General features: G+C 35.1%; 2 protein-coding genes across 2 annotated transcripts; one reads left to right on the plus strand and one right to left on the minus strand.

The window, feature by feature from the left end:
* Window positions 1-1418: 1418 nt before the first annotated feature.
* On the minus strand, window positions 1419-9346 carry LOC128213493 (U2 small nuclear ribonucleoprotein A'-like). Its single transcript, XM_052919236.1, has 8 exons — window positions 9176-9346; window positions 7308-7348; window positions 5109-5215; window positions 4633-4758; window positions 3510-3612; window positions 3092-3244; window positions 2540-2639; window positions 1419-1909 (listed from the first exon to the last, which is right to left on the minus strand). The coding sequence occupies exons 1-8, from the start codon at window positions 9255-9257 to the stop codon at window positions 1872-1874; spliced, it is 750 nt and encodes a 249-aa protein (XP_052775196.1). The 5' UTR covers window positions 9258-9346; the 3' UTR covers window positions 1419-1871.
* A 12-nt stretch (window positions 9347-9358) lies between these two features.
* Window positions 9359-25565, plus strand: LOC128213494 (translation initiation factor eIF-2B subunit gamma-like). Its single transcript, XM_052919237.1, has 12 exons — window positions 9359-9448; window positions 9661-9833; window positions 15177-15331; window positions 15693-15858; window positions 16347-16464; window positions 16870-16959; window positions 18431-18552; window positions 19818-20008; window positions 22396-22473; window positions 23490-23638; window positions 23956-24059; window positions 25406-25565. The coding sequence occupies exons 2-12, from the start codon at window positions 9686-9688 to the stop codon at window positions 25456-25458; spliced, it is 1374 nt and encodes a 457-aa protein (XP_052775197.1). The 5' UTR covers window positions 9359-9448; window positions 9661-9685; the 3' UTR covers window positions 25459-25565.
* Window positions 25566-25695: the final 130 nt, after the last annotated feature.

Genomic DNA, 25695 nt, shown 5'->3' on the forward strand with positions numbered 1-25695 from the left:
ACGAGAGTTGACCACTGAAGTTTCATGGTCCTACAACACAATGTTTCCGAGTTATTGTGCAGAAAAATAGTTAATTAGACATGATACTGGAAGAGGGCGACCTATCGCTGATGTTTTATGGTACTAGCTCAAACCATTGTTGAGATATTCTGCCTCCATCTAGACCATCAACTACAAGAACAAGCTACCAATGGAGATTCATAGTTTTTGGACAAACCGTTGTAGAGATTTCGTAGACAAAGTTATCGAAAAACTGTTGGTCGTGACCTTTGATTACTGGCCTCAACATCAAGAGAGAATATCTACTTGTTAAGGACAACTTCACTGAACTTTCATTGACCTTGATCGAACCGTTCTCGAGTAATTAAATACTTAATGGATATCTTATTTATCCGTAAAAAAATCAAAAGTGTTGCCCTGTCCTTTTGGGGGTTAATACGGGACCATTAAAAATCAAGTTTTAGATATAAACCCACATCAATGTCACATCCTCATCATGATTGGATATCGGATATACTGGAAATCAGTTTGGTCATTGTAAAATTAGTCAAATAAATTCAAGGAGTATCGAAAACGAGCTCTTCAGGTCTCGAAGCTGAGGAATGGTAACATGCATCGGCACAAACCCATTGGTTTCGGGGTTCTTTTCACTTTAAGGGATCTTGAACCGCAACATGGTATGACACCCTAATGTATTCCTTATAAAGGCTTTAAATAAAATTACCTTTCAGCGCAAACCATACTCAACAGCGCCAACACTTTTATAAATACATGCAGAATTCCTTTCTAATTAAGAGATTTAAAGGTTTGGTGTGTAATGGTGGTAGAACTCTACGCAAGTTTTATTTTTATGCGTCATAATGCGCTTAAGGCATGTCAATGCACCGAAATGTAGTTGAAATGCTAGGCACAGCTGCGCTACGACAGCTCATTTTCTTTTACCACCGATAAGTGGTGTTTACTAAACATGGTTTAGTTACTATCTTGGCAAGATTGTTATTGGTCCCCCGCTACCTTCATGGTCGATCATTATGGTCAAAATGAATCTAATAAAACACCACATTGCGTTTTGTAAGTTACCATATTAGGGGTGAACACATTTCTGTATTCTGTAACACAACATAGCACTACTCTGTAATACTGTGCATGGTTATCATGTATTTTTCAAAAAGTGCTTTGACTCGGAAATTACCAAACAATTATTAAACCAAAAAACAATCTCTATTACAAATCAAAGATTCAAACTTTTCAGACACTAGTCATCCGCTGGTTTATTACAGCCAAGTACCTTTTTTTTTTAAAGAAACTTATTTATTGTAATGGCAGCATAATTTTGGAGTTACTACTTTGAATCAAAATCTGTAATACATGTAAAAGCTTTTCAGTCGAATATTTGACGAACAAAATACAACAATATCTCACTTCTCAATCTTTTATTCAGACCTCATGTAGTCACAATACTTAATAATAAACATTCACAAATGTAACACATTCGTGTGCTTAAGTAGTGTCAGTAACTCTGTTCTTATCAGTCTCAATAACTGATATTCATGTTTATCAACATGTAACACAATAATACAATACAAAAATCACCCTACAAACATGTCAGGCCCCAAATGTTTTAATTCTACTAATTTAACGTCTTAATTCTACAAACTATTTTTGAAGCCATATAAACATCTGGAATTTACCACCCTTTTAGTTTTAACTTTTTTTTATTCAGAAAAAAAGATATTTTGATGAACTTTTCCAGCACTGTTTACTGAACGTTTAATATGAAAAATGTATGGCCCAATATTGCAGTAATAGACATGACAGAAACTAAATAAGTGTGATAAACTGATGATAAATGATGAATTGCATCGTATAAATCATGTTCCATTGGTCTCCATCTCCTCCTCACCGTGTACTGAAAATATAAAACCAGAAAATAAGGTACAAATGGCATTTTTTGTTAAAGATGTTCCCACAGACTGATGCCGGCTGCATCAAACATGGCTCACCCACTCCTGCTTTCACAGTTCACTGCAAGAGAAAATAGTCGTGTTTGAAATCCATGTTAAAATTAACACACATTTTGTACAGCCAAATATATTTTTTTCAAATAACTGAATAGAACTTTAAATTCAGGGGTGTTTTTGTTAGCAATATTTCAAAAATGAATCAAATTGAACATTTGAATATTTTTGTAATAATGCAACAGATAAATTGTGAAATAAATTCACTGCATATAATTAATGCAAGGTTGCATCCTTTTGTCATATTTGATAATTACACTATTCCTTTCATTATGGTCACTAGGATAGCAAAAATAAACACTTAACACCCAGCAAAATAAATGCCCCTTTCAACACGCATTATCAGACAAGTTCACTAGCAGCGTGTTTGCTTCAGTAAAAATATTCTTTGCTAATTCGTAGTTCGACATTAAAACTTTATGCAAAAATAGACCTTACAACCAGTATCTTGATTCAAACCTCATCCTTTTGATTCACCCCCCCCAACCGCCCCCAAAAAGGAAGCCTAAATAACTGCATACATTGCTTGTGTAGTGCTGCCCGCCCGGGGATCTGACCGGTCTTCAACATATTGTTCAGCCTCTCAACCTCCTCCAGGGTCTTCGCATTGGCAATTGCAGCCTGGAAAACAAATGTAGACAGAATAGAATCAAGTGCCTCTCTTAAATGTAGTTAAAGTATTGATTTACTTCACACAAGTTTATCAGCATTGTTAATATGTGTACCGAAATGCTGACAAAGAAATACAATAAATAATCCAAGGACTTAACATAGAAAACCAGACAAGCTACAACCAAACAATTTACATTGACATGTTATGACACTTAATCTCATAATTTAAAAAACAACATGATTTTTACACGAACCAGGCAGGTTTGAATCCTATTTATTGCAACGTTTATCTACTGCTTGATATACCAGCAAAATATTTTTATACCTATTACCCCTTTTAGCAAACACAAGGAAACTTATAATATAATTGCTAAACAGATGCAAGACCATATCTCAAAATAATGGTTGATGTTATTTTGAATTCAGCCTTTAACACAATATCACTTTCGCCAGAAACCAACCTTAATGGCCGCCACATCCTCCCTGGATGGTCCCTCCATTCTCTTCTCTGGCAGTCCCTCGCCTGGTACGAACGTCTTACTCCGCTTGCCAATATCTGCTGCCAGCGCCTGCCCTTTCTTGCCCTTGAACATCTTGTTGCTTGCATCACGCTCCTACAATTACATTTAGTTACAATAAGCATTAAGTTCTTGATTAAGTCAATATGCATTTTAAGAAAATTTCGGCTTACTTTCAATTCAAATTCACTTACAAAATCTAAGGTTTTACTATTAAATTAACAGGTCCAATTGAATGATTTTCATAAGTCAAAGTAAATTAAATAAAATGTTAATACACATATACAACTTACACATTAAAACCAATTTCTGGTATTACAAAACAGCTGGATAAAATGTAAAGATACAATGTTTGCATTACCTTTTTCTTTACTCTTTGAAAATCTAGCACTCTTAATGTTGGAACCTTGTTTATGACATATAATCTGAAATGTTTCTTTGTTGTGACGGGATTTCTCATCAGACTGAAATCAGAATATCATATCTGATCATAAATACAACTTATAAAGAAGCTCATGGTTTATTCAAACTCATCTTTTCACTTTAGCATGTAATTACAACATTATATTAATCAGTCTCGTAGGCAAGATTGGTCGAAATGGTGGTCTATTTTAATGGGGGAAACCAGAATAACCAGAGGAGAGCTTCCTGTTTGGCGTGATACCCACAAACCAAAACTTGCATGCACAAAGGTCAAGAATCGCTAACTTCTCACTTCTGTGCATTGCTAACTTCTTGTGTCCATGCTAACAGGACAATGAGAAGCAGGTGCCCTTACAGGACAAAATAAACTTTTAATAATATAATTTTTACAAAATGCTACTAAAACATTATTTTTATGTTCAAATGTACAAATAAATACACTTTGCAGATTTCACAGAAAGGCCTACATTTTAATATGGATTATTGTAGCTAGATATATAAATGTATGGTCGAAACAAGAATAATGTCCATAGGAAAAGGATGACCCACTATTATGTAATTGTCGCATAACCCGTGTACTGGAAGGCCATGAGCATTTGACACACAAAATGTTTTCACTCTAAGCAATATCATTAATAGGGATAAAAACCAAAAAGCTATAATTCTGGTCAAATGTTTGCAGCACAAAATCCTTTCTTAAGACCATCTTCACATAATGACGGATCATCTTTGGTCCTCCAAGGTGAGTTTTACATCATTTTCTTAGTTTACTACATATTTATCCATAAAAAAAATTCAAATAGCCATAGTTCTTAAAATGTATTTAGCAATTTCCCTTGAGATCATCTGCACAGCATACAGTGAAATTTTCAAGAGGAAACATAGACAGACGGATAAGAGTGACTATATACATGTATGCTCCTGCAAAAATATCATGTACTGTTAGCATAAAAAAATATTTAATTGCGTGTTTACATCATATGATAACAGACAAGGCTATGACAACAGTAACTATCAGAAGCGTCATTCTAAAAGAACATGACATTGTATATATGCAATACCTGAGATATGTTAGGTTTTTGAGAGATTCTAATGGATCAAGATCGCCCAGTTCCTGAATACCGTTGTTGGTGAGGATCAGCGATTCCAAGTTAGGGATCCCTTGTTCTAACCCCTCAGCTATTCGTCTAAAATATAGCAGCATAATTTTACCAATTTTTGTAAATGTATACTACATCATCTGCATTGAATCTTATATCAAAGTGTGCAAAAAGCCCTGCACTGTTTGAATAAGTGTAAACAATTAGTATATGATACATTGTGTGATTCTTAAAATATACTGGTAAAAACTTCATATATTATGACCTTCTTGTAGCATGACATCAAAGTTTTGAATAAAAGTTGTTTCATAGAAGCAAGTGGAGAAATGAGTACATGGATCATCATGCTTTACAGGGATGTAAAAAAAGCACCAGTTTCATTTGATATTTTCACCACTTTTTATACCTTTTTCATTCCATAACCAGCACCAACTTACACAATTCTATTGTTGTTGAACAATAAAGATTTGAGGCGTGGCAGCAGTGGAAAGCCATCAATCTTTCGGATCTCGTTGTCAGAAAAATCAATGGTGTCAAACTGGTCCTAAAATGAGTATTTTCATCATAATTATAAAAATAAAATTCAACATATACTTTAGCAATATAGATATCAAACCAAATTATTTTTAATTGACTTGATGATTTTAGCAAAATATATACGTGAGTAAGTGACAGAATCATAATCCATTAAAAAATATTTTTTTAACAAGAGGCCCAAAAGGGCCTATGCTCTACTGGCATGGCTTTTGTGGTCATATCAATCCAGAGCATGTATGTATGGGTAAAAGGCAACAGACATATAGTTTATGTTTTGTGTTTGGGTTACCTGAAAACGTAGCACATTCAACATCTGAGCCCAGAAAGTATTGTAAGCAGATTAGTTGCATGAACTATTTTAATACATGTGCAAAGTAAAAGTCATCCGACAAAAAAAAAAATGCTTTCAAAACTGTACTCATAGTAAAAATTTCTGTAGTTTTAAAAGTTAAAAAAAGTTGGTCAAAAGGTCAAAGTCAAGGGCATCCTAGGACAACATTGATCAATTTGAACAAACATTCACAATCAATTGTGCCGAGATGGATGCACAAACACACAAAAAGATTTTCAAACCTTTCCAGATTTATGTTTACCAAACCTGTGAACCCTGGTGTGGCCAGTAATGACACCAGGTGCATAACTTAAACATTCACAACCAATTTTGTTAAGATGAATGCGCAAACTACAGAACTTAAATCTAAAAAATGGCCTTTGGGCTTTCAACAAGAACAAGGCAGAGTAATTCACAAAATCAACTGCAGAAGCAAAAAGCAAATTGTCTCTCAAAATCCTAGACTTGCAAATTGTCTCCCTTAACTCTAGACTTGAATTTACATGTACATGTAAACTTGGCTAAAAATAGAATTCGCTCATGCAGACCTGGCTAAAAATAGAAAGCATTTCTTTAAAACTTTCATGGCCCATAATCTAGGCATTCATGGGCGGATCTTGCTGGTTTTCGAAAGGAACTGAGCTCTAATGGATATCTAGATACTGTACAAGTTTCATCGAGATACAATCAAAACTGAAGACTGTATCGTGTTCTCAAGCAATTGTTTACAGACGCACGAACGCACGACCGCGCGGACGCACATACTACGTACACATTACCATCGCATAAGCTCTTCTGGCCTTTGGCCAGTAGAGCTAAAAAGCAGTCATAAAGAGGGTAAACTTCTATCATAATTATTTTTTTTGAAACTCAGACTAGGAAATGTAAGCTTAAGCTATATAACCAATGTATAATAAGACAAGAGCTGTTACAGAGACAGGATGCTCGACTAATCCGCTGCTTTTGAATTCAAGGATGCCAAAGTTCTGGTGAAACATGCATAAATCACTGTAAAATTAGATTACATGCAATACCATAACCAGAATCTTTAGCTTTATAATCATCGGCCATAATTTGCATTATATGCAAGCAAGAGTTAGTAATGGTGGAGAACGCTTGTATAAAGTTTCAACGCATTGCAATACATCAAGTATTTGCAAAGATATAAAGTTAATTAAATGTGGTTACATGCAAAACATTAACCAGAATTTCTCAAGTAGTATAGCTTGCCCTTCTAATTCTTCGAATAGTCGAGTGAATAAGAAAATGATGTTACCATATACACTGACAAATATTAACTGGCAATATACTTCATTTGAGAGGGTTTTAAAGAATAGAAATATTTAATGGTTGATCTCCACCACCGGATTGTGTCAAACAGTGAGTGGTGTTTTCTTTCTCACAATTTGTAATGCTTTTTTCTATTGCTTTAATAAATAAAATTAAACGATTGATCTCCAAATTTGATTTCATGTAGTGATTTCTGAAAGAAACAAATAATATCACACATCTCTATCTTTTCTTTTTCATTACTATGCAAAATTGGAATTTCCTATTTAAGTCAAAATGATATAAATGTTAGCATGTTGGAAAACATTACAATCAAGTTGTGTGACTCAACTCATACTTCTAGAGATACGCGCCACAAGAGACTGTATGCCAACTATAGTGAAAAGTTATATCCATAGATATAATAAATAACTAATCCAGGACCCATTCTCCAAAAAAAAGAGGATAAAAACACTAGTGATTATAGAACTGATCTTACCAGGGTTGCACCCATATTTTCTATAACAGGAATTTTGTAACCTGCAAAAAGCAACAATAAAAATATTATCATAACTACAACACTTAACACATATCCTTAAAACAAACATGTTATCCACTCACAAAATATCGATGTAATATCAACATAAAATAAAAGAAAAAGTTTTTTATCTGAAGTTTATATGGCATGCATACTGACTAGTCTGATTAAATCAACCAGGTCCTTACCTATAATATGCATGATATATTACAGTCAAACCTGTATAAATCGGCCACCTTTGGGAAAAGATCAAATTGGCTGCTTGAGGCAGGAGGCCACTTAATCCAGGTAGGAAATTGCTGCCACTTTGAGATTTGTTTAAACAGGGGTCAATTATACATTTTTTAAATGACAAATTACTGGCACCTTAATTCAAATGTTAAATCATAAACGGTTTAAGTTGTAAAACATATATTTTCGAACGGAATTATTAAAATCTGCGATCTGATATTTTGTCAGCAATATTTTATCATTGGTTTGCCAATATTTAAGCAAAAATTTGCTTTTTCCAAGACAAAAATAAAAAAAGTTGTAAAAACGGTATATCAGTGAGAGTGCAGCTTTAAAGCTGCATTCTAACCGATTGAACAATTAGACAACTTTTTTATTTTTTGTCTTGGAACGATCCATTTTTTTGCGAAATTCCATGGAAACCAGTGATATAAGACTGCTGACAAAAAAATAGGTTGAAGATTTTTATGTTTAACTTCAAAAATTCATGTTTTAAGCATTTTTTTTAAACCGTTAGCACGGCCCTATAAACCATGGATTGGCAACTCTCGCCTGTGTTAATGCAATGAGCTAAAACCAACGCGTGCAGAGCGATTTCATTCCGAGATCTTATCGTGTGGTCATTTTCGAGACGTCCGACATCACCCGAATATACACATGTAGGAAAACATTAATTACAATTTACTCAAATGCGCGGTACTTTCATTTGAGTTGCTAATAGTCCAATGGAATCTGATTAAAATCACAGTTATTAATTAAAATTAAATCTATAACGAACAAGGCATATTAAACTGTGAGGTTGATTATAGGTATCTCCGTTTGAAGATGAACTGGCTTTAAAAGGACGACTATTTGATCTCTAAATAGTGTTCGATACATCAATTATCCTAATTAAATATTAATTTAATCAGGTACATATTAGGTCCTGATTAATACTTCGATAATTAGAGAAAATACAATAACGACAAACTACAAACATATTACATGCGACATGTCAATCGGTGTTAAAAAATAATTATCAGCAGAGCTGGCAGAAATAAACGAGGATCGCTGTTAATCACCGATCGGAGATTTGGCAGAATTTTTCGATATTTGCCGAGCGCACGCTAAGGATTGTGGGTAAATTATTATTTTTTCAGTTGCAGTTGTCAATCCATGGTTTATAGGTCCGTGCTGTTAATAACGGTTTAAGCCAACACTAATTTTCGAACGGAAATATGCAAATCTGCGCTCTGATTTTTTGTCAGCAATCTTTTATCATTGGTTTGCAGATATTTACGCAAATATTTGCTCTTTCCAAGACAAAAAATAAAAAAAGTTGTCAAAACGGTAAATTTGTGAGAGTGCAGCTTGAAGAAATATGCATAAAACATCAATTTTTTAACTTTAATATAAAAATCTGTGATCTATTTTTTTGTCACAAGTATTAAATAACTGGTTTCCATGGAGTTTCGCAAAAAATCGGCCTGTTCCAAGACAAAAAATAAAAAAGTTGTCCAAACGTTCAAGCTGTGAGAGTGCAGCTTTAAACAAGATGTAGAATAAAAGATTATTCGAATGGCATTGAGTACGAATAAACTGACGCTTAAAAACGTTACCTCTAAGGTCGAGCTCCCTGTCACGTAAAGGGTTTGTATACTGAGCCGACTGCTCGATCAGTTCTGCTGTTAACTTTACCATTATTTACGCATTCAAATTATTTAAATGATTATTTCGAATAGTTATGTATTTTGATTTCAGTTTCCGTACACATGAGATCTTCCGCAACTGCGCATGCTTCACAAAAAGACTGTGCCGTACTGTCGTTTCGTACCGTTTCGTACACATTGCATCAGAGAAAAGCTGTTGTAATACACTTTTATCTATTCAAGGTAGAAACCAATATATTCTCTTACCACTCTATTTTCGATATAATTTATGCTTATTTCTGTTCTTGTTATGCGAATGAAGCAGCAGTAAATGTTATATGTGAAAGTATATTTACTGTACTTCGTACTCAGATCATTCGTACCATTTGAATATTGAATACATTTAGCCCAAGAACGATAGAAATATAATATTTTTATGGACGTTTACCCAACAGTTGCAGATAAATTACCATTTGTCTGATGGAGTTCCAGCCTGTAGTTTTAGCAGCGGGAAGAGGGTCACGGATGACAGACCTGGTGTCACAAACTTCGAAGTCCCTGCTGCCTGTTGGAAACAAACCAATGCTATGGTATCCCATCAACATGCTACAGAGAGCTGGATTTGAGGGTATGCTTTGTTTAAAAAGGAATGACAAAAGATTAAATGTTCACTGTGTTTGCATCACCTACCCTACAGTAAAAATATTATTAAACGCAGCAACGATGAAGAAGTAACAGAATTAAAAAACCCTAATTGCAACAAACATATCATACATGCCATATCTCCGGGGATGGGGATGGGGGGAAATCCCCCAGAATTCCAACCCATCCCCTGGTCTCCTGCTGGAGGATCCATTTCCCCTGGAATTTAAAAAATTAGAGACTAGCTGAAGGTTGACAGTGGAAAGCATACATAATTATTATGAGTGTGAAATTCCATGAAGGAACATGATTACTAAGTCCAGATATTGTTGTAATTAGAGTGTGTTTCTGTATTTATTCTTATATCATAAATGTAGATATTGTGCTAAATTTTGCTGCGTAAAAATCCCCTGATGTAATATCAAAATCCCCTGGAATTCAGACCAAAATCCCCTGGGAAGCCTCTCAGAAATATGGCATGTATGAGATATGGACATTTCAAGTGTTTAAGAACAAGTATCTTTCCTGGGTGTTAACCCATACTACCTGATTATTTCTTGACATCATTTGTTAGAACTTAGTTACATGTATGTACCATTTCATTATTGGGAATACGAGAAATGTGCTCACGAAGTGCTCAAGGTGAGTTATTGTGATCGCTCTGTGTCCGTCGTCCATCATAGTTGTCCGCCGTCCGTCTTCGTCAACAATTTGACTGTTAACATGCTAGAGGTCACAATTTCGGCACAATCTTAATAAAACTTGGTCAGAATGTTTCCCCTTAATAAAATCTTTGACGAGTTCGATATTGGGTCATCTGGGGTTAAAAACTAGGTCACCATGTCAAATTTAAGGAAAAGCTTGTTAACACTATAGAGGTCACATTTATGACTGTTTCTTCAGGAAACTTGGAATGTTAATATTAATGATCTTTAGGTCAAGTTCGAATCTGGGTCATGTGCGGACAAAAACTATGTCACCAGGTCAAATTGAAGGAAAAGCTTGTTAACACTCTAGAGGTCACATTTATGACTGTAAGTTCATGAAACTTAGTCAGAATATATATATTAATGATCTCTAGGCCAAGATCGAATCTTGGTCATCTGCGGTAAAAAACTAGGTCACCAGGTCAAATTGAAGGAAAAGCTTGTTAACACTCTAGAGGTCACATTTATGACTGTAAAATCATGAAACTTAGTCAGAATATATATATTAATGATCTCTAGGTCAAGTTCGAATCTTGGTCATCTGCGGTAAAAAACTATGTCACCAGATCAAATTGAAGGAAAAGCTTGTTAACACTCTAGAGGTCACATTTATGACTGTAAGTTCATGAAACTTAGTCAGAATATATATATTAATGATCTCTAGGCCAAGATCGAATCTTGGTCATCTGCGGTAAAAAACTAGGTCACCAGGTCAAATTGAAGGAAAAGCTTGTTAACACTCTAGAGGTCACATTTATGACTGTAAAATCATGAAACTTAGTCAGAATATATATATTAATGATCTCTAGGTCAAGTTCGAATCTTGGTCATCTGCGGTAAAAAACTATGTCACCAGATCAAATTGAAGGAAAAGCTTGTTAACACTCTAGAGGTCACATTTATGACTGTAAGTTCATGAAACTTAGTCAGAATATATATATTAATGATCTCTAGGCCAAGATCGAATCTTGGTCATCTGCGGTAAAAAACTAGGTCACCAGGTCAAATTGAAGGAAAAGCTTGTTAACACTCTAGAGGTCACATTTATGACTGTAAAATCATGAAACTTAGTCAGAATATATATATTAATGATCTCTAGGCCAAGTTCGAATCTTGGTCATCTGCGGTAAAAAACTAGGTCACCAGGTCAAATTTAAGGAAAAACTTGTTAACACTCTAGAGGTCACATTTATAACTGTATCTTCATGAAAGTAAGTCAGAATGTTTATATTAATTATCTTTTAGTCAAGTTTAAATCTGGGTCATCTGCGGTAAAAAACTAGGTCACCAGGTCAAATTTAAGGAAAAATATGTTAACACTCTAGAGGTCACATTTATAACTGTATCTTCATGAAAGTAAGTCAGAATGTTTATATTAATTATCTTTTAGTCAAGTTTAAATCTGGGTCATCTGCGGTAAAAAACTAGGTCACCAGGTCAAATTTAAGGAAAAACATGTTAACACTCTAGAGGTCACATTTATAACTGTATCTTCATGAAAGTTAGTCAGAATGTTTATATTAATAATATTTCAGTCAAGTTTAAATCTGGGTCATGTGTGGTCAAAAACTAGGTCATTAGGTCAAATCGTAGGAAAAGCATGTTAGCACTCTAGAGGTCACATTTATGACTGTATATTCATGAAACTTAATCAGAATGTTTATATTGATTAGCTTGAGGCCAAGTTAGATTCTGGGTCATGTGCAGTCATAAAATAGGTCACCAGGTAAAATTTAAGGAAAAGCTTGTTAACACTCTAGAGGTCACATTTATAACTGTATCTTCATGAAAGTTGGTCTGAATTTTTATATCAACAATGTTTAAGTCAATTTGGAATCCGGGTAATGTGTAGTCAAAAATTGGGGCATTAGGTCAAATCATAGGAAAAGCTTGTTAGCACTCTAGAGGTCACATTTATGACTGTATGTTCATGAAACTTATTCAGAATGTTTATATTGATTAGCTCTAGGTCAAGTTCGAATCTGGGTCATGTGCGGTCAAAAACTAGGTCACTAGGTCAAATTGAAGAAAAAGCATGTTAACACTTTAGAGGCCACATTTATGACCATATGTTCATGGAACTTGATCAGAATGTTATTCTTGATGATCTTTAGGTAGAGTTTGAAACTGGGTAATCAGAGGTCAAAAACCAGGCCACTAGGTCAAATCATAGAAAAACTTTGTAAACACTGTAAAGGTTACATTCTCTCTTTAATCACCATGAAACTATGTCAGAATGTTTGTGTTTATGAAGTCTATGTCAAGTTTGAAACTGGTTAACCTGAGTTCAAAAACTAGGTCATGAAGTCAAATCATAGAAAACATTGTTAAAACACTGTTGAGGCGATATTTTCTACTTTATCTATATGAAACCTGGTCAGAATGTACTTATTACAGCAAGGTAAGGTTTGCAACTGGGTCATCTGTGATATTAAAAAAATCATCCGTGATATTAAAAAAAAAAACTTAGTTACTAGGAAGGATCTAAGTAAAATATTTTTTAATTCCAACAGGTATAAATGTTTTAACTCCTTGCCTCATGATTATATTTGGATGTGAATGAAATGTGAAACCCAAATCTTTAGTCCTGTTTGGCACCATATAACCTGAATTGGTATGCGGTAAAGCCCATATAACCAATTCAACTTACTTTAACTTATATGATCTAAAGTAGCTGAAATGAAGATGAAGGGAAGAGTTTTGTCACAATTGCCCTCACCCTAAAAACACTTATTATGCCCCCCTTCGAAGAAGAGGGGTATATTGCTTTGCACAGGCATGTCGGTCGGTCGGTCGGTCCGTCGGTAGACCAAAGCTTGTCCGAGTGATAACTCAACAATTCCTGGACGTATGGTCATCAAACTTGACATGAAGGTTGGGCCTGACCAGTAAATGACCCCTATTGATTTTAGGGCTCATCGTGTCAAAGGTCAAGGTCACAGTGACCTTTAATGGTAAAATAATTTTAAAGCTTGTCCGAGTGATAACTCAACAATGCCTAGACCTATGGTCATTAAACTTGATATGGAAGTTGGGCCTAATCATACGATGACCCCTATTGTTTTTGGGGGTCATCGGGCCAAAGGTCAATGTCACAGTGACCTTGAATGGTAAAAGGATATCCGAGTGATAACTCGACAATGCCTGCACCCTTGGCCCTCATTTTTGACTTGGAGGTTGGGCCTGACCAGTAGCTGACCCCTATTGTTTTTGGGGCTCATCGGGTCAAAGATCAAGGTCATAGTGACATTGAATGGTAAAAGGTTGTCCGAGTGATAACTCAACAATGCCTGCATCCATGGCCCTCATAACTGACTTGGAGGTTGGGCCTGACCAGTAGATGACCCCTATTGTTTTTGGGGGTCATTGGACCAAAGGTCACGGTCACAGTGACCTTGAATGGTAAAAGGGTGTCTGAGTGATAACTCGACAATGCCTGCACCCACTGCCATCAAACTTGAATTGGAGGTTGGGCCTGACCAGTAGATGGCCCCTATTGATTTTAGGGGTCATTGGGCCAAAGGTCAAGGTAACAGTGACTTTGAATGATAAAAGGTTGCCCGAGTGATAACTCAACAATGCCTGCGCCCATGGCCATCAAACTTGACTTGGAGGTTGGGCCTGACCAGTAGATGACCCCTATTGATTTAAGGGGTCAGAGGTCAAGGTCACAGTGACCTTGAAAGCAAACTCGACAATTCCTGGACCTATGGTCATCAAACTTGACATGAAGGTTGGGCCTGACCAGTAGATGACCCCTCTTGACTTTGGGGGTCATCAGGCCAAGGTCAAGGTCACAGTAACCTTTAATGCAAAAAAGTTAACAAATCTTCTCCCACTGATATCTCAACAATGCCTGAATCTATGATCATCAAACTTGACATGTCAGTTGGGCCTGACCAGGAGATGACCCTTATTGATTTTAGGAGTCATTGGGTCAAAGGTCAGGTTCACAGTGACCTTGAATGCGAAAATGTTTCAAGTGATAATTGGACAATGCCTGCACCCATGGCCCTCAAACTTGACTTGGAGTTGTGTCTGACCTGTAGATGACCCCTTATGATTTAAGGGGTCATTGGATCAAAGGTCAAGGTTACAGTGACCTTGAACGAAAAATGGTTGTCTGTGTGATAACTTGTCAATGGCTGCACCCATGGCCCTCAAACTTAACATTTAGATTTTTGGTGACCAACTGATGACTACTATGGATTTTGAGGTCATAGAGTCAAAGGTCATGGTCATAACACACTCTATCCTCAAACTTTGAATGGTCATAATCTTAAAACTGCCTCAACGGCATACAATGTTAGCGACAAATCAGCTGTCATTTCGGTCCATGCATATTTCTTTCAATTGTCCATATAATCCTCACAACATGGCGCTCAGGGGGCGGGGGGGGGGGGGGGGGCATAATGTTTGACAAACATCTCTTGTTTCACACTTAAATTGGATCAGGTGAGCGATACAGGGCCTTTAGGGCCCTCTTGTTTTCATTTATATTTGAAGAATCAATGTAATACACAATCATGTTTGAAGACTAGCAAGTAATCAAATACAATTATCTGATAATGATTTTTGTCATTTTGATATTGATGCACTCATATGATTGTCATTTATTTCAGAGGCAATAGTGGTTGTTTTGAGTTCATACCAAGCCGAAACCCAGAAGTTGCTTGAGATGTGTGGGGTGGCCATGAGGTTAGATATCGTCAGCATCCCTGACCAGGATTACATGGGAACTGCAGACACTCTCAGACACATCAGGGACAAAATTAAGGTTTCCTAATATCATACAATCATTGTTCAAAAGGCATATATCCCCCCCCCCCCCAATATATATATATATATATATATTCTGACTGAGTTTAGTTGTGCTTAAGGATGCAGAGTAGAAATGTTATTAGTTTTTTTCTATGTGCAATTATATTAACATTTATGTGCCAGTATAGGCAAAGTTTTGGTTTGCTTAAATCTTTGGTGATTCCATGGGTAATTGTTGGTCATTGTAAAAGCAGCAGAATGAATGAAGATATAGAATATCATATTAATGGCTTTAACATTTGTTGTAGTTTTACCTACTTAGTATTTGTAGATAATATTTCTGAGACAGTGTTGTTTTTTTTTACTTTTATTGACAGCGTGATGTCCTGGTTGTAAGCTGTGACCTGATCACAGATGTGAGCCTGCACCATATTGCGAACATGTTCCGTACATACGATGCTACTGTCACCATGTTGTTGTGCAGTCAGCCAGAAACGCCAGATACCCCTCCTGCACCCGGTCCCAAAACAAAGAAGCGTTCAGGTACAAAATAATAAGACAAAGGTAAAGGTAAAATTTATTTTACATAGCGAGGGTGGAAAGGTGACATTGGTATATTGTTTACCATATTATTACATACCATATTTTTATAGCACTCTTTCCATATACACAATGACTGATCAAAGTGCTGAATGCTTTTACGTGATTAAAATCTATTTACCATTCCTAGAAGATAACCAGTTCTGCATGCCAAAGTTTTGAATTGGTATTGAACCATGGACGCTCTGATCCAACCTCGTATATAAATAATACGGCACAAGAAAGATTTTTTTAAAAATTATTCTGAGAAGTTTACAATCGTTTAAGATTGAATCATTCTAATAAATACTATGCCAAAAAAGCTATTAGTACCTTGTTCAAGATATTTATCTTGGAAGCACTTATAAAACACACTTTCTTGATTTTAACACTTTCTTTAATACCAAGAATCTATAGAAACAGATTTTTTTTTAGTATGAAATGTATTTCAGAGCGAGACTTCATTGGCTTTGAAGACAATGGAAACCGAGTGTTGTTCATGACCTCAGAAGCTGACTTAGCAGACATGGATGATGATAAAATCAAATTCAGGAAATCACTCTTCAAGAAGTAAATATAGCAATATTATTGTTTGCTGGTCATAAAAAATCTTTTTGAGTCATGTTATATATGATACAGTTCTTTTAAAATATAAAGTGTCCTCATGATCATTTTTGAATTTTGTAAAATATAATAAAAGCAACTACTTTTATCTTTATGTATAATAGATTCCATGTATTTGTTTTCCTTCATCAAGAGTATCGTCTATTGAACACAGAAAAGAGCACATACACAATAAGTCACATTTACATTTTTTAGTGGATTGTTTTTATTGATGAAAAACCCCCCAAAAACTCACGATGAACATTTATGAACTGTTTGCCATGCTTTTGTTGCCTTAACACATCTTGGATCTACAATAAGGTGTGCATGAATGTTATAGCTGCCATATCGTATATTATATATGCATTTCAGACATCCCAATGTTCGAATTCGCTCAAATCTCACTGACTGCCACCTGTACTTAATCAAGAAGTGGGTTGTAGATTATCTAGCAGAAAATAGGTATGTCAAAGTCTTGTAGATTGAACACTGTTGCCAAATGCTCCCACAAATTTACTTGAGGTGTTAAAGCTGTAACAGCTAGGAATTACAACAACAATAATTATTATTTATTTTCCGGAGAGCATTTCTATTTTATACATTATAATTTATGTGCCAATTTCAAGGCCTTTTACCATGCAAATGAGATAAAAAAAAAATAAGCTGCTTTTGTAAATGATCCTATATTAATAAATGAAAGCCACTGTTATATAGCATCTAGTTACTAAAAATAGTTATCTCCCCTTGACCTTATATTTTTCGATAATGGGTTCTTATCTGGGCCATAGCTTGAAAAATGCTAAAGGGATTGTTATGAAACATGAAATGAAGATAGATGGCAATAAGAGGAAGGGCAGTACCTAAGAACCATAATTCTGCCCTGCATTTTCCATTATCTCCCCCTGAAACTTATCTGATATATTTTAAAAATGGGAGTTTGCCTGGGTCATATCTCTGAAAGTACAGAAGGGATTGAAATGAATCTTAAAATATAGATATATATGGCAATAAGAGGAACTGCAGTACATAAGAACCATAACACTGCCTTGCATGGTGTTAGTTACCTTCCCTCAGATACCTCCCCTTAACATGATATTTTTGATAATGGGTGCTTGTCTGAAAGTACTAATAACTAATGGGATTGAAATGAAATTAAAAATATAGATAGATGGAAATAAGAGGAAGTGCAGTACCAAAATAACTATACTATTCCTCATATTTATTTGTGATCTCCCCTTAATCTGCTTTTTTTCTGTAATGGGTGCTTGTCCAGGCCATATTTTGGACTGTACTTGAGGGATTCATCTTGGTACATGTACTCTGAAATCATTAATGTTCGAGGGTCATTAATTTTCTTGGTTTAGTGAGCTGGTAGTTTATAAATAGATGGTAATGAGAAGCAGTGTAGTACCAAAGAATAATAATACTACCCTGCAAATTTATTTTGTTGTCTCCACTTAACCTAGTATTTTTCCATAATACAACGTTCCTCTTCTACTGATATTTGTTAATTTCAATTGCTGCTTTTTTATTTCAATGCTTGAAATTAACTTGAAAATGTAATTCTTAAACCTGACCATATCTTTCCATGTTATGAAATTTTCCAGTTTGTGTATATTAATGCTATTATGTTCAACCTACTACCAACACATTGTATTACAATTTCTTCCTTTTCATAAAAAATCGACATATGGGGAGCATTCATTGCTTTCAGTGATACTTTTGTTAAACATGCATTACTTGAATAATCTTTTTTTGAGTGGCTAGATTAAGATACAAGTAAGATAATAATAAAAAGAAAGAAATCAGTGGATTGCGCTTTACTATTAAAAATAATGTTGCTTGTCTGATGTCACCATTTTGAAAGAGTCATGGGTGCCCTTTTTGAATGAAACTTTTTTTTGATAAAATTTCTTTTATGTTTTTTTTCCAGACAAATTTCTTCAATAAAAGGAGAGTTGATACCACATTTGGTGAGGAAGCAGTTTTACAAGCAAAAGAAACAAGACCTTCCCAAAGCCAATGAGTCTGTGATTTCAGAGCCAGTCCAATCCGGTATTTCATTTTAAGCTGGTCTGTTTTTTGGAAGAAAAACAGTTGATTTATTGTCATAGCCTTGGTGTCAGCGTCTTTTTGCAAAAACTTTAACCTTTTCCATAACTTAAAAAAACATTTATGATATTTCAATGGAACTTGGTACACTTTGTCATGTTTCCAGAGACAATACACACATGAACATCATTGTCAATAGATCAGCCTTTAACAATTTTCAAGTTATGCACCTTGATAGTTTGTTAAAGTTGTGCAAAACCTATAACTTGATTAATATTAACCAATGAAGATGGTCACATTAAACATGCTACTTGTGGCAAAATGCACATGTATAGCAATGCCAATGTCTCTGGTTTAAATAACTGAAGCCCCTTTATAGTTGGACAAATTCAAGCAAAACTTGAATTTGGCCATTATCAGATATTGCGAAGGTTCAGAAAAAGTGTCGGTCATTCTGACTGTCATAATATTGGAGGCTGTCGGGCACAAAATGACTATCCTAAGGTTATGAAATGACAAAACATTTGAGGGTACGAAATGACAATGATATGAAATGACTAGTTCCGCCAACATCTACCATACTGAATACGACATCGGATTTGTAAACAAATGATTATTTGATAATATCATTGATAAAACAAGATTTTCTATAAAACCTTTTTTTTTTGTTACTTTTAAGCAGTGTTTGATACTTGATAAAGATTATATCTTCACTATTTTACATCACAAGTTCGGTCGGCCAAAGTCAAAATTAAACAGTCAGGACTGTCAGGTTTCGCGATGTCTGCCATAACTAAAGAAAGGTTTAAGACAATGATATGAAACTTTGTAAAGATATTACCAGTGATTAAATTTACTTGTGTGGCAAGGCCCATAGCTCTTGCTTTTATATTTGTCAAATAAACCCCTTACCAGTTACTGAACTTCAAATCAGACAAGCCATGATGTTTGCCCTGCAAACCTTACTCTTTCCTTAATAATTGTCCAGTTATATGCCTTATTCCACTAATAAAGACTAATCAGACAAGCTTTGGTGTTTGCTTGCCGGCTCTCTTTTAATTACTGTTAGTTATAAGGATTTTTTTTTTTTGCAAACAGTCTTTTTAATGTTAAAAACTATATTATTCCTTTCAACTGTAAATAATCATTGCTTCTGCTCAATTTCATGGAGAAAATGTTGGAACTGTAAGATGTCAAAGGTACAAATAAAAACCACTTCAGACTGCATTAAATCTTTAAATTCTGTTTATGTTTTTTCAATTATCCAGATATACTAAGCTACATACCAGAGGACCCGATGACAGCCACAATACGTGACATGTCGACCTGGGTGGATCACCGTGGAGATATGGAGGACTGTTGCCATGGAGACAAAATACGATGCTACGCCTACACAGTCACAGGCAGTCTTTGTGTACGCACCAACACCATAGCCTCGTACTGTGAAACCAATAAACAGGTTGGCTTTTTGAAGGTCTTTTTCAGCCCTTGCTTTTTCAAGCTCCTATTTTTAGGCAGAAATTTATGGAAATGATACATATTTGCCCTTGTCCATCCATGCATCTCTGAAATTGTCTCTAACACGCTTATAGGTTTATTGTTTAGTGTTGTATTTTGTTCATTTTGCATTTTGTTTAACATTTTCCACAAAAAAGATCAGAGTTATGCTTTTTGACCATAAAATGAGCCGCGTCACGCGAATTTGGGCCTTCGGCTTCGAATATATATTTGGTATTACAATGTGTTAAAGGGGCTGTACTCCGTATGATGAAATAGCGGGAAAAAAAGATAATTGTCGAAAACTCACATAAACTTGGTATCGATGTGTACAATGTATTGAAACTTACTATTAAACTGAAGTACCACATAGTTTACAATTAATTTATTTTCAGCGTTTTTTTCGTATTTTTCCATTAAAAAAGATTACTTGGTATGTCTACCTAGTAGAATTCATTCCTTATGCGTGATTGGCTAGTCAATATTATCATGTGATATTACCAAGTTAGGTATATAGCATAAATATTCCAACCATGTAGGGTAAGCCTTCGTAGCACAGTGGATATAACACTGGATTGCAATTTTGGCGACACCGGTTCGAACCAGGTCTCCGACACGATTTTTTTTTTTACATTTTGGTATTATTATTTTTTTTTACAATTATATCAGAGAATAAAACATTTTATTAAAAAATTGTCCTGAGATTCATTACAGAAAAAAACTTTTTTGGTGCCAATCTGGTTTACAGTCCCTTAAAGGTATTTGAATGAAATGATATTCCAAGAACAAATTCGGAAAATTTTATGATGATATCACTTAAATTGCGTAAGATACATGTTTACAAGTGAGACCATGTATAGCGCAATTTGAATACTAAATTTGAGGTCATTCACATAACGGCGTTACTAAAGCCCATTATAGAATGACATGCAAAATTAACGTATAAATATAACATCTAACTTATGATTTAATTATTTTTTTATCACAGAATCTTTAAGTAAGATAAATTAAGATAAAAATAATTAATCAGTTTTGTATCTTTAATACATTTGGCCGTTTTATACACAGACTATTAATGCAGTCAAAATAGGCAAGGACGAAATCCATGGTTGCCTAAACATGAGTAAACCAATGGTCATAAATGGTTGAGAAAATGATGCACCAATGACAAACCTTTAAAAGAAAGAAGTCTGAAAGAAATTGATTTCCATAGAAAAAAATCATTTTTTTTGGCCTTTTTTGTAAATGATTATTTCATTTGTAATAATTATGTCCGAAGGCCCAAATTATTTATGTTTGTCTACAAAAGATGTTTATTTTAGAGTCCTCAATCTTTATTAACCAGGTTTTCAACAAAAACCGGGTTATTAGAATGAGGTTGTCATCGGGCGTCAAACATTGGTTTCTGTTCAATAACTTGAGTTAGCATTGATAGATATTGATGAAACTTGGTGTGTAGGTAGCTTATGGGAAGAGCTAGCTTGGGATTGCTTTTGAGGGGGGTGGGGCTAAGGTCAAGGTCACTGTTACTAAAAATAGAAAAATGGTTTCTGCCCAATAACTTTAGTTAGCATTGATAGATATTGACGAAACTTGGTGTGTAAGTTGCTTATGTGAAGAGCTAGCTTGGGATTGCTTTTGAGTGGGGAGGGGCTAAGGTCAAGGTCCTTATTACTTAAAATAGAAAAATGGTCAAGGTCACTGTTACTTAAAATAGAAAAATGGTTTCTGCCCAATAACTTTAGTTAGCATTGACAGATATTGATGAAACTTGGTGTGTAGGTAGCTTATGTGAAGAGCTAGCTTGGGATTGCTTTTGAGGTGGGTGGGGCTAAGGTCAAGGTCACCTGTTACTAAAAATAGAAAAATGGTTTCTGCCCAATAACTTTAGTTAGGATTGATAGATATTGACGAAAGTTGGTGTGTAGGTAGCTTATGTGAAGAGCTAGCTTGGGATTGCTATTGAGGGGGGAGGGGCTAAGGTCAAGGTCACTGTTACTTAAAATAGAAAAATGGTTTCTGCCCAATAACTTTAGTTAGCATTGACCGATATTGATAAAACTTGGTGTGTAAGTTGCTTATAAGAACTTCATTTATCGATAAAGCATAGTTTTGTTTTTATTTTTCATTGGACATAAAAATAAAATATGTATCATATTTCCAGTGTGTGACAGTGGCAAAGTGTTTTTCTCTGGTGACCCGGCAGGTTCCCTAGCGTCTCAGGTCACCAGGTTACCGTTAGTGTCGCGCCCTGCATATTCAAGACTAGATCAGTCCCAAATGTTGAGGCCATGTTACTGGTGTAGAATGCCATGTGCAGAGGTCCTAAATGTTAAAGTTCCATTTCAGATCCCAAGGTACTTGGCAACCCTCAATAAAGGAGCAGCAAACATAGATCCCTCGGCCATAGTGAAGGGCAAACCCCAGGTAATCTAATATTTTTTAATTTAATAATGTATGATGTCTGTCAAACATAGATCCCACGGGCACATTGGTATATTGGAACAAGGATCAAAGGAATAGCTTTAATATAAGAGCTTATATTAAAACTTCCTCCACAGGCTCATTAAAAGGCAAAGAACGGTATGTATGAATGATGTTTGTCCTAGATCTCTGCTACATAGAAAGAAAACCCAAAATCATAAATGACGTGTGTCATAGATCTCTCAGCCAAATTGAAAGGCAAACTCCAAGTCATGTGTGATGTCTGACAAGATTTTTTAGCCACATTGAAAGGCAAACTCCAAGTCATGTGTGATGTCTGGCATAAGTCTCCCAGCCACATTGAAAGGCAAACCGTCTGTTAAAGGAAAGCTTGTTTTACTTAATATGTCTAAGTGGTTGTGTACATTTCACTCACAGCATCAATAGTAATTAAAACAAATTTCTATGATAACAATAGTTTGAATAACTGCTCGTTGCAATAGAGAAGATAATTTTCACATTATGAATAATCAGTATGGTTGACTTACAAAAGTATTTCAAATTGATCTGCTGCTGACATTGTATTGGGAGTTATATGGACAGGAAAACAAATACATTGTAGTTATGGTTGTACTGATAAGTTCATTTATAACTTCAGTCTGTTAATCTTTCGTATCTTTTGTTGATATCAGGTTGATATCTTAAATGACTTCACCATCATGAAACAACTTCATTGTATTTAAATTTGTTTATCATAGAACTAATGCTATAACTGTTAAATTGATGTCATAAATGAATATCATTGTTAAAAGTTTTACAGCATCTTTTTTCATATTTAGAATTGTAAATTATCAAATTTGTATTTATAAATGGAATATCACATTCTTGGTAATTCAACACAAAATTCATGAAACTTGTTTACTCCAAATATTACAGTAAAATTTGCCAAGGCTTGTTTTTATCATTTTTAGAAAACTGGTATAATAGTCTGTATTGATGACCCCTCATGTATTATCCAGATTGGCAGCGATTGCCTGGTAGGAGAGAGTTCAGCCATTGCAGAGAAAGTCTCAATCAAGCGGTCCATCATCGGACGGAATTGTGTCATCGGGGAGAAGGTCAAAATCAGTAACTCCGTCATTCTCGACCGTGTGCAGATTGCGGACGGGTAGGCTTTTATTCTTGAGTGAACTTCTTCAATATTAGATTTGATATATATTCTAATTTCTGGTCTACTCTGATATGTTTAAAATCAAAGAAACTTAAAACAAACTAAAAATGTTTGAAATGATCATTTGGCATTGATTTAATTTTGGTCACCTTGAGAAATAGCTTAGCAATGATGACTTCACTTTACCCTGTGGATATACATTGGGTTTGCCTTTGATATAATAACCAGTATATTACCTGGTATCTACAATATAATGACATTTTTGTTCGTGTAATACAATAGCCTTTCTCAAGATTGTAGTCTGTGACTTCCAGGTGCAGTGTTCAGGGTTGTATCATCAGCAGCAATGCCGGTCTCGGAGAGCGATGTGAACTGAAGGACTGTATTGTGGGTGGGGCCCAGAATCTCCCTCCGGACAGTATGCCTTTAATTTGTTTTATCATCAATTTTTAGTAAGAATGTATTTTCAAAAAGAATGTATTGTCATAGACTAGTGTTGGAGACTACAGTGGCCAAAAACCTTTATTTTGGCTATAATATATTCACATGAAACTAAGTTTTAACGGTGACAATATAAATATAAAACTGCTGAAAATGGATGACCATTGGCACTGTAACCGGGCATTTGATATGAACATAGCAGCACTTTTATTCTCATACAGCTAGCTTTTAAAGTAACCTATTAATGGCCGGGGTTGTGATTTGGTCCCTGACAGATGCATATACAGTGGAACCTCACTAAACCGGATCTCCACAAAACCGGAATCCTCGGGATACCGGACTTTTTTCAGAGTCCCGGTTTTCCCCTTCTTTTTTCAATGTAAAAAAATCCCTACAAAACCGGAACCCCGGAATTCCGGATACCGGACAAAAAATCGCGAAAAATTATTAGTTGTCAACGTAATTTTACCTCACAAAACCGGACGTTTATTAGAGCAAACATGTCAAAATAATTTTGTGTATAAGGAATTCGCGAATCGCGTGTCACTTTGTTTTGACAGCCGGTGCGTCGTTAAATTTACACCTGGATTGTTGTGTTAACTCGATAATCGATAATGATGAAAATGCGCTGTGGATTGACTGTCGCGCGATAAACAAACGATAATCAAACTTGTGAAAAGAAAATTGATTGAAACATTAATTTGTTTGTTGCAGAAAATAAAGAACTAGAAACGGTTATTTAGTGATCATTCATTTAGTGACTTCAATGATTGAATCAAATTAGAGCGGTGCGTTAATTAAACTATCAAACATACTAAACAAGCATTAAATTACGCGAGTTGTTTTATTTCAAGACTTGGAAAAAAAGATAATTATGAAAACGCAGAAATGTTTAATTATGCTTATCACTTTTGCAAGTGCTTTAATCATGTCTCAACCTAAACGTCGGAGAATTGAACTGTCCCTAGAGGACAAAAGCCTTTAAAGGTTAACCCAGTTAATATTTTGAGTAAACTTACTCCGTACATCAAATCCTCACTAAACCGGAATCCTCACTAAACCAGAAATTTTGCCCAGTCCGGACCTTGTCCGGTTTAGTGAGTTTCCACTGTATAAGATTCAGCTTCTAAATAAAGTGGCAGTTTTTTTTCCTTAATTTCACCATAATTGTTTTTATATCAGATTTGAGGAACTGAATAAGTATTTCCTTAACATTTGGGACAAAGCTTTCCAAGTAAATCAGCATGTGTTCAATATTATGCAATTTTGAGTGTTTTCAAGGTAACCACTTCTTGAGAGAATATTATTTATTTTTCCTTTCAGGTAAATTTACAAATGAAGCACTGGTTGCTGAAGAGGAAATGCTGGAAATATAATATAGTTGTTGTTGCTAAAGACTAGATTTAGGGATGGTTTCATGATCATTGTGCTTTGTGAATATTCGAAAAACGAAAACTGGCAATAAAAAGAATTACCTGGTCAATGAATGGCTTTTATTATTGTTATGCCCCCCTTCGAAGAAGAGGGGTATATTGCTTTGCACGTGTCGGTTGGTAGGTTGGGCGGTCCGTCGGTAGACCAAAGGTTGTCCGTGTGATAACTCAACAATTCCT

This window comes from Mya arenaria, chromosome 13, assembly GCF_026914265.1.
Source record: "Mya arenaria isolate MELC-2E11 chromosome 13, ASM2691426v1".
In the NCBI taxonomy this organism is placed as follows: domain Eukaryota; kingdom Metazoa; phylum Mollusca; class Bivalvia; order Myida; family Myidae; genus Mya; species Mya arenaria.